The 10,264-nt window shown below is 40.2% G+C and overlaps 1 protein-coding gene across 3 annotated transcripts; it reads left to right on the forward strand.

The window, feature by feature from the left end:
- The first annotated feature begins 859 nt into the window (after window positions 1–859).
- Window positions 860–9,819, forward strand: pip4k2ca (phosphatidylinositol-5-phosphate 4-kinase, type II, gamma a). Of its 3 annotated transcripts, XM_056273141.1 has the most exons (10): window positions 860–1,252; window positions 1,643–1,740; window positions 2,035–2,131; window positions 3,842–3,991; window positions 5,550–5,696; window positions 5,925–5,963; window positions 6,075–6,188; window positions 7,504–7,771; window positions 8,094–8,197; window positions 8,417–9,819. In XM_056273141.1, exons 1-10 carry the CDS (start codon window positions 1,094–1,096, stop codon window positions 8,495–8,497), a joined length of 1,257 nt encoding a protein of 418 aa, XP_056129116.1. In that variant the 5' UTR covers window positions 860–1,093; the 3' UTR covers window positions 8,498–9,819. The 3 variants fall into 3 exon arrangements, with proteins under 3 accessions (XP_056129116.1, XP_056129115.1, XP_056129117.1); XM_056273140.1 differs by having other exon boundaries at window positions 5,925–6,188; XM_056273142.1 differs by lacking the exon at window positions 5,925–5,963.
- The last annotated feature ends 445 nt before the right edge of the window (window positions 9,820–10,264 follow it).

Genomic DNA, 10,264 nt, shown 5'->3' on the forward strand with positions numbered 1-10,264 from the left:
ACATCAACCATTTCGCAACGATGAAACGGAAATTAATAGGCACATACTGCAAATGTCAAGCTGTTTTTTGTTTTTGTTTTGTTTTTTTGTTTTATTTTGTTTTTTGTTTTGCCATTTCTGAGGGCATAATTTTCTCCAGTCTCTCCACACAGGGACTCAATACATGACTGTTTCCAAGGTAACAGCATAGAATATCCAATTTGTCCATGCATAAGAAATTTCAAATGAATGTTTTGCATAACATGAGGGAGGAAACTTGTTCCTTTGTCGAATCACACCACCACACATGTCCTACATCTTTATCTAGGGTGTTTGCTTTTGCTATTCTTGGAAATTATGCTCTGCCCATAGAGCATGAGCAGAAGAATGATATAGACGTGCATCCTTCAATATTTCCCAATTTTGACTGTAAAATAAAGATGTAATATTAGACACCTCATCTTTTCATAAAATCAAATGCTTAAATTAAGTATTGGTAGCAGGTAGATCAGACTGACCCAGACTATCTGTATATGAATCTAGAAGCTCTTCTAATTTGGCTGACATCTAAGTCAATTGATAATTTGGAAACAGAAATAACTACTCTTTATATGGAGTATTCGTAGGGAGCAAGACGTTGCACAAGTTTTGCTACCAACAGAATTGCTCACAGTGGAGGGAGCCATAATTGCAATAAATACAATGTATTAATGAATACATTGCAACAGGAAATGGGATCTATGAGGGTCTGACTCTGGAGTATCCGCCCTTCTAATGTCGTCTGAAGAAAAGCTATCGAATCTCATTGGTCAACACTACCTGTCAGTCACACGTTTACCACGTGGTCAATGATAACACAGGTGGGCTGGAGGGGGCGGTGGTGGACTTTAGCAGCTTAGTAGTCGTACATGAGTGCGCCTGACAAATTAGTGTCAAGAAAGTCACACAAATCTAACAAAAGGTCCATATCCGGCGGTGGGAGTGTGTTTTGGCAAGCTTCGGTTCGTTCGCTTCGGCAAAGAGACACGGGGAAGTGGTGCGAAAGATCAATAGCGGGTTCAAGTAGCCACCAGGAAAAAGTCACCGGCGCCCTCCAACCAATACCCGGCTTGTCATGGCTTCCCTCGGTAACTCGGGGGCCACCTCGAGTCCAATGGTTCTGTTGGCCCCGAAGACTAAAACGAAAAAGAAACATTTTGTGCAGCAAAAGGTCAAAGTCTTTCGTGCCAGTGACCCGGTTTTGAGTGTGTTCATGTGGGGCGTAAATCACTCGGTGAGTCACGGAATGCTCGCTAGTTAGCATTACGTCGGACGAGCTAGCTTAACAATGTCACAACCGATGCTAACCCAAGTGATTAATCTTTGTGTCCAGCAAGTTCAGCAGCTCGGTTAGCGTTAGCAAATTAGTCTTGACAGTCAGAGTGATGTCAGTTCACATATCCAGAAAGATGACTTCAACACCCTATGCACCCACCATCTGGTGGCTCAGTGACATTTGCTTTGGCTAATAATTAAGGCCTCTAACTGCCTGACTGTGAAGAAGGGTGCAATTTCCGTGAGGCTGATTGAGAATCCGTTAACAAAATTCAAAATTAACTGAACTGATGCGGGCTTATGATCTGCTTTTGCAATAATGACCATTATTTTTTTCCTCCCATTTTAGATCAACGATCTTAGCCAGGTCCCCGTACCTGTCATGCTTTTGCCTGACGACTTTAAAGCCAACACTAAGATCAAAGTTAACAACCATCTCTTCAACAAGTATGCAGAATAACTTTTCATTGACGTTTCAGCTGAATTTGCATGGATTTGACCAAAGTATCCTAAGTTAATGTAAATCGGAAAAAATGCCTTAAGATACTTTTGGGAAGCCACTTCTGGTTAGATTAATTACTGCTGCAATGAATCCTCTCATGCTTTGCTTTATGGGGATCATTATGAATGAATCTTTGTTGGACTGTGTCAGTATATCTCAAAGTTGGAGTGATCCTTGTGCCTGCACGCACACATTCATACAGCTAAGTAAATGTAACCCCTCCCTCCCCATCTCTGCAGAGAGAATCTTCCAGGACATTTCAAGTTCAAAGAATACTGTCCCCAGGTGTTCCGCAATCTAAGGGAGAGGTTTGGAATTGAGGATCTCGACTATCAGGTACGCATAGGATGTACTGATATATAATTCAATATGAAATTATTAAACAGCAGTTAATAATACAATTTAAAGCTAAAATAGCCTTCTAATTATGTTATTTAGAATCTTATATAAATAATAGTGAGCATCTAAAAAGTATTAGAAATTAGTTTCAGTCCAAATTCAAAATTTTGTAATTTAAGTTTTTGTAAACTTTCCTGATATTTGAATTTGGCGTGGTTATGCTCGGACATTTATTATGAAAATTAGGCAGTTAATGCGATGCAATATACTTTATTGTCCCTGTAGGGAAATTTATCTTGGACTCGAGCGCTGCACATCATATAACTGCCTCCATAGTAGTAGTAATGATAAAAATTAATTTATCATAATTATTTAATGAAATAATGAAAAAATCAATTCTGCGATTAATTAATTCCGCAAACCAATAATAAAAAAATCCACATCAGTTTATGCTTCGTCCTCTGATTCTGAATCAGTTGGCTCAAACATATAGGGTTGGACTACGCTGATTGACCCTTGCGCCATTGCTGTGTGTGTGTGTGTGTCCACACCATTACCACAGCAGCATATGCTTGTGGTGCACCAAGTAGGCAGAGTTTCCACACCATTTAAAAGGCGTCTCAGCCGGCGCATACGCCAGATACCCCGCTCAATTCAAGCGGCGAAAGCGGCTTGTATGCCTACCTCGACCACATGGCTGATACAAACAACAGGGTAAGTCTTGATGCCAGGCAACAATGCATCGTAAATTGATGAATAAAGTCGGCGTATCTGCTTAATGCATTACATCTCTGTGGCATCGTTATCTCGTCAGTGATTAATGACACAGTAAACCCTAATTGCTCAGACACATTCATGCTTTAAGGTGACGCCTCCTGCAGGCTCTGATTTTCCTCCTCGCCTCCATTTTGCTCTTCCTTCGCCACTCGTCATCACTTCTCGCAGGATTGTGACCCGGCGAGAAGTGGAGCACACTACACCCTGTGACTTGCCATGAGATATTGTTTAATATAGATGGAGCAAGGGAGATGTCAATCAAAATGAGGGAGATGTCAATCAAAACATGATCTGCCACGCCTCCACAGTCTTGATAAATATTAGCTCTTTTTTTAACTAGATTTTCTAATAGTTATGAATGTTTATTTTCACTCAGATTTTTGTGGACCCTTAGTGAGACACTCAACTTTGATATCATATATGCATTTTTACTATTTCAAGCCAAATATCTAATGGCTTAAACTTCCAGTTTTTGGAAGTTCAGCTTTTATTGTTTAACTCTTCTCATATGTTCGCATGTGTTGTTTGTGGCTTATGTTGGCTGGTGTAATCATTCTAGCATGTCATACTCTCCATAACCTGTATCAGATCAAAATCTTGTGTGAGATGATATAATACACCTTATTTAATCTTTTTCTATACAAGAGTTTCTGATAGCCTTGCAAATCCAGCCCACAAATTTCACAGAGCTTAGCTAGCAAGATTTGGGTTGGCTATGCGATGCATGCTAAGTTTTGGGTGAACTTATTTTATAAACAGGAAGTGCAGTTCATTTAGAAATGAGCCAAAATTAACCCTCCATTATTTAATGTTTCATTGTAGTTGACTGAATTAACTGCACATGTATTCAATTTTCAGTTTTCAAAAGAACCTTTGATATATAAGATAGCCAATTGCAACCCTAACTGTGTGTTGTCTCCCACACCCCAGGTGTCACTCACCCGTAGCCCCCCTTTGAGGAGTGCTGATGCCCAGGGAGAGGGCCTGCTCCTCAATTCCTATGACCGCACACTGGTTGTCAAGCAGATTTCTAGTGAGGATGTGGCAGACATGCACAGTATACTGTCCGATTACCACCAGGTAGGTTCAGGAGGGTCGACACTCAGTCCAGTACTCTCTTGGACTGGATTTTACTTGTACTCTGGGCATACACCAGGCTAGACAATTGACCAGAGCAGAACCATGTTGGCTTTGTAAGGACCAGGCTTGGCGGGGGGGGGGGGGTGGCGGGGAAATTGGCATCACATATGTTTACAGCACTGTTTGATACCTGGAAACTTCCTTTAAACTAACAAATCAATTGTTTTTGGCAATAAGCCACAAAAGGACTCATGAAATTTCATTTTAGGAGTAACCCACACATTAGTACCTTAGGAACATCTCTTCTCATTTCTTCAGTCCTCCTTTTTCTGTAATATTTTAGTAGTAGCAATGTATTTGAACCTCCTTGAAATTCTTCTTCATTGTAGCCTTGGTATGTTTCAGGTCCATGAAAGCGTTTTGTCTTAAATAGAACTATCTCTGATTCTTCCTCAGGTGAAAGAACCGTTTTTGAAAGGGAAGTGAAGAGAGTAGACCTAAATTATTAAAGTATTTTTAGATTCAACTTTTAGCAAAGGTCTGAGTGTCTTTGGCATTGGACAGTAATGAGATATTACATGCCCTTTGCCTAGCTTAGGCTCAAAGCCCTTGGTTTATCTTCAAGTCCTATGTAGGGAAAAACACACATATTCTCTTATGACATTTGTGGTGTGACAAAGATATCCTACTTTCATATCAAGGTTCCTCATCACAATTTTCTTTAAATAGCCACTGTCATTTTCTCCTGGTGACTATTGTTTTATAGGAGAGATGAGACTAAACTGAAATTGTTTCACCTCAATTTATGAATTCTCACTTGTAAATAAAATGGTTAATTTTGATTTCGATCATGCTGTTGCTTAAGGTGTTGACAGTCTCAAGGCTGTGACCATTGACTAGAATATTTGCATAGCTGAGCTGTGTTCTTACCTAAACACAAAGTCTCTCTCCATGGAAGTATACTGGTGCTCAAAACCTTTGGTTGCCTTGAGCTCTGATTGGAATGTGTAGCCTGTGGTTACGTAGCCTACATAAAACTGTAGGGGGTGGGGTGATGAGAAAAATGGTAGCACTGTCTATAATGATTTGTCAACTTGTTGGACCTGAATAGCTACATTGTTATCGGTGCTCCTGGGTTGGGACTGCAGTCTCTTTTAAAGGTCTTTACAGTTTGTAGGTTGTTTGGAAAAATAAGTGTCTCACATCTGTCTTACATTCATTCCAGATCATCTTGATTAAACAAAATGTCTGAAAAGGCTGAAGGCCTCATGCAGTAATTGGTTTTGGCGTCAGAAGTGTTTACAATGTTATAGTCCTTCAAATGGAGGACGAAGCGGAATTAGAATTTTGCCCAACTCTTATGATGCGCTGGTATTACTGTTTGCTTTAACTTTCAGAAGCAAATACTTAAATTTTGCCATCCATAGTAATGTCGATGTTTTAAGTTTACTTCTTTAATCTGTACTTTCAGTTCCACATAGAACTAGGCTGGGGACAACCAAAATAGGAAAGCCTGGTGTGAGTGCAATGTTAATTCATTATCAGTTTCTTTCTGCAGCACATAGTGAAGTGTCACGGCAGCACCCTGCTTCCACAGTTTCTGGGCATGTATCGGGTTAGTGTGGAGAGCGAGGAGACGTACATGATTGTCATGAGGAACATGTTCAGCCACAGACTAGTGGTACACAGGAAATATGACCTGAAGGTGAGGAAGCATTGTATGGAGATCAGTTGTTCCCATACCCTGGTTATCAACACTGGCTCAGAACTACTCTAAATTCCCTCTGAATTACTCAGAAACTACCCTGTAATTGGTTCTTGCAATGTCAGGGATCAAAGACTCACTTAAAATTGGGCACCTGTCATTTTATACAGAGAACCTCTAATGTCCATAGAGCATCAGTAACTTTATTTTCAAGACTTTTTTTTTCAGGGTTCTTTGGTGTCTCGTGAAGCAAGTGACAAAGAAAGGGTAAAAAAAAAACTCTTAACGTGCTCCTGTGTCATTTGTTGGTATCACTATTTGTATAGTTGTCTCCTCCTAATTCGTAACTGCCCTCTAAAGATGTATTTTATTCCTAAGGTCAAAGAGCTTCCCACCTTCAAAGACATGGACTTTAGGAACAACATGCAGAAGGTGTATGTTACTGAGGAGCAGAAGGAGAAGTTCATGGAAAAACTCAATAGAGATGTGGAGGTAGGTAGTCTTTTCCAAATGGAACATTTTTTGCTGTTGTTACAAACTTCAACCACACAGTGGCAGCATCAACATTGTCCAGATTCTTAAAAACAGAACTGCTATGTGAGTTTTTTCAATAAAAGGGTGGAAGTGAATTTACCCCCAAATTACGTTTTATCATCAGCGTTACATTTTTCGAAACCAGGTCAAGGCAAGTATACAAACAATGAGTAGGATGTGCATTTTATTGCATGTGATAAAACCCAGGTCCTCCTAGTAGGTACTAAATCTACTTTGGCTAAACCTGATAGTTTTTCTCTTAACTATTGACAATTCTTTAGTTCCTCCATCACCTCAAGTTAAGGGTCTGGGTGTCATCTTGGACAGGACATTATCATCTGAAGCTCACATCAACAATGTTACTCGGTCTGCATACTTCCACCTACATAATATTATTGGTCTTCACCCGTCACTTACACCTAACAGCCCCGCCATACTCATTCACACCCTGGTTACATCCCGTATTGACTACTGCAATTCTATCCTCTTTGGTCTTCCCCTCAAGTGTCTTCATAAACTTTAATTGGTCCAGAATTCAGCTGCCCGTGTCATTACCAGAACTCCTTCCATAGATCATATCACTCCTGTTCTTCAGCAACTCCATTGGCTCCCTGTTAAATACCGTATTGACTTCAAGATCCTGCTTCTCACCTTTAAGGCCCTTAATAACCTAGCTCCTTCGTATCTTTCTGAACTCCTTCATATTCACATGCCCTCCCACACACTCAGATCCTCTTCTGCTCTCCAACTCACTACACCATTGGCCTGCTTGACTACCATGGGGTCTAGAGCCTTCAGTCATTCTGCCCCCCACCTATGGAACTCTCCCCCACAAGACATTCGCAACATTGACTCTCTTTCAACCTTCAAATCCCAACGCACCTTTTCAAACTGGCATATTCAGTCTGATCCACGCGTCATTGAATTTTGTACTGATGATGATTTTATACTTATATGTTGTATTAACTTTTTATTGTCTACCCTGCTTTGTTTTGAGTTTATGCTGTCTGATACAGTGCTGCTTGTTTTTTGTTTTTTTTAACTGTTCTGTAAGGTGTCCTTGAGTGCTCTGAAAGGCGGCCACAAATAAAATGCCCCCCCCCAACACTCCCACCCAAACATCATTGAAATCCCTCTGTCCAAATAGTTTCAATTGCCTGGACAACATTGTCCACCGCTCAGCTTTTTAATGGAGCCACTTCATTATTTAAATTACTTGTAAACTTGCTGTAAAAAATCCGATGGTCATTGTTTCTCTCCCATTTTCATTTAGTTCTTAGTGAAGCTGAAGATCATGGACTACAGCCTGCTGCTTGGTATCCATGATGTTGGCCGGGCTGAGCGGGAGGAGGAAGAAGGGGGAGAGGAACCTTCCAACGAGGAAGATATAGAGACAGAGAATGGCCTTGCACCATCCCATACAGTGGGCTCCTATGGCACTTCTCCAGAAGGCATTGCTGGTTACATGGCCTGCTGCAAACCCCTTGGGCCTGGGGAATTCGACCCCTATGTGGACGTGTATGCAGTCGGGAGTGTTCCAGGTGTGCCGCTGTTTTTAAACCAAGACAAATCTGCCTGAGCTCAAATGTAGAGTTAATCAGAAGGCAAGGAAAGACACTGCCTGCCTAAGATGTTTCTTAATTCTGGGTTAATTACTGACTGTATCGTCTTACGGAGTTATATGTGCCTCCAGCATAAGGTACTGTACAAAAAAAACAAAACCACAAACCGTACTACGTGCAACACAATAAACAATTTGTAAATCAAATCACTTATTGAGGAGAAGTTCATGGTTTAATCAATGTTTTTTGTCATTTGAATGACAAATTTCTAACTGCCACTGTTTTTTGCCTCTCATGTTAGGAGCACCTCAGAGGGAGGTCTACTTCATGGGTCTGATTGATGTTCTCACTCAGTATGATGCCAAGAAGAAAGCTGCTCACGCAGCAAAAACTGTCAAACACGGGGTGAGTTACAGAGGCAAGGGAGGAAAGGTGGTGAAGCGCTGCTGTCATATGCTCTAAAACATCCAGATGTACCTACACAGTCTGAGCTTTTGATGTTTGCTGCCATGTCGCAATATGTTTGGCATTTAAGTTGATCTTGCTCTTAATCTATTGCCTTTTTGTCTCCATATCTTCTTTCTTTCCTCATTTCTTTCCCTTCCTTCTCTCTGTCTTTCTCAGGCTGGTGCTGAGATCTCCACAGTCCACCCTGAGCAGTATGCCAAACGATTTCGTGAATTCATCTCTAACATTTTTGCATAGCATTCCATAGTTAAGACCGCTGCCATTGATCAGTACAACTTCCAACCTAGATTTCAGAGGTTTTCTTCCTTTGCCTTGCTGCTATTCTGTAACACTCTTAACATTGACCAAAAAAATGTATGCATAAGCAGATATTTTTTTTAGTCTGGTGATCTGAGATAAGACTACATCCATTGTTGATATACAACTACTGACACTTATTTATTTTAAGATTTGTGAGATGAATTTAATATTCATAAGCACTCCAGCTGACTTTGGAACAAAATGGTACATGAAAATAGACTGCTGCTGGTCCATGTTCATCAGTGTAAAACTGGATCAGTTAGGACAAGCAACACTTTTTTTGCAGTTCTTTTTGTCACTATGGTCTGTGTTCACAGACGAGGACTATGCTCAATTCTGGAGAATTTTTTTATGGAAATGTGCATAGCAGACATGTTAGTCTAGGAACCAGAAACCAAGAATTAAGCTCTTTGTCAATGAGAAATAGGCCATTTGAGTGTTTGCTTTAATCTGTGTGGTGTGCCAAATTGATGTAGAGGGGAAACAGTGTACCTGTTTTCATAATGACCGAGTTGGCTTTACATTTTCATGACAGTTTCTTTGACCCGACTGGTTCAGTCAAATACAAATAAGTCTTGAAAGGATTTCCTTTGTTTTATCCAAGATTTTTATCAGATATGTAACTAAAAACAGAGCAAAGCCCAGTTCTTTTAAAATCATGCCATGGAATTTAGAAATTCCAAAATGAAATCTTCTCCTGTGAAGATTTTAGACAACGCTGTATGTGTGCAACCATGGCCTAAAGTGGGGATGTACTGAAGCCAACCTAAATGTGACTGACAAGCCAAATTTGGTTTGGTCTTTCTAATGAAATGAACAATGTTTAAAGGGGATTTGATCTTTTTTTCAAACCTGATATCAAATCATCCTCGAATATGGTCCCAAACATGTCAGTTGGTTCAGACTTTTGAACATTTGAAATGGTGCAGTGCTTTGTACATCAAGGTGTGCTACATGAGTCATCATGACAGGGTAAATTATGTAGAATATATCTGTAGAACTAGGGGTCAATCCATTTTCTTTGTATTGCAATGCCACTGGAGAAAACTCCAGTGTTAGCTTGGGGATGATGTAATTTTTAAGAAAGGAAGAAAAAAAAATCAAAAGCTTTATGCAATTCACTCAGAGTGGTGAATGTTGACGTAGCATTCCAATACACTGGAGAGGCAGGAGTTACTATATGATGCCTTGTGAACCTATGATTGCACACCTTGTATTTTTGCAAAACAGCTTTTGGACCAAAATATATTTTGCAAAGATTTCCTGAGAACTGACTCATTTTTTTCTTGCAAAACCGGGTGTGATTGTACGTGTGTTTGCGAGAGTGAGGATTAAGTGGAGGAACTGAACGACTGCAAAGCATAGGAGCAAACATGGAAATTGGGGTTTTCATTCGTCACAATGTTCTTGGTGTCTTATTCCTACTTCACTAACTATAAATTCAAAGTTGGTGATGGGTGGAAACTGTCCACAGTTGAATTAGGACAGGATACCATGTTGCGATAAAGCCAGTAGGGACCACAGAGTGTACGCCTTCCTGGTAGATGATTTCTTGGTGACAATGCATCCAGTGTAGGGTGTCACAAAAACGATTGTGACAGTGTAGGGTGTAGACAGTTCTATAATTCAGTACTGAACAATACAAATTTCCCAATATGGGGCAAGAAACTCATCAAATGGGGTTTTTTGACTGAATGTTTATGT

The sequence above is a fragment of the Lampris incognitus genome, chromosome 2, assembly GCF_029633865.1.
Source record: "Lampris incognitus isolate fLamInc1 chromosome 2, fLamInc1.hap2, whole genome shotgun sequence".
NCBI classification, from domain to species: domain Eukaryota; kingdom Metazoa; phylum Chordata; class Actinopteri; order Lampriformes; family Lampridae; genus Lampris; species Lampris incognitus.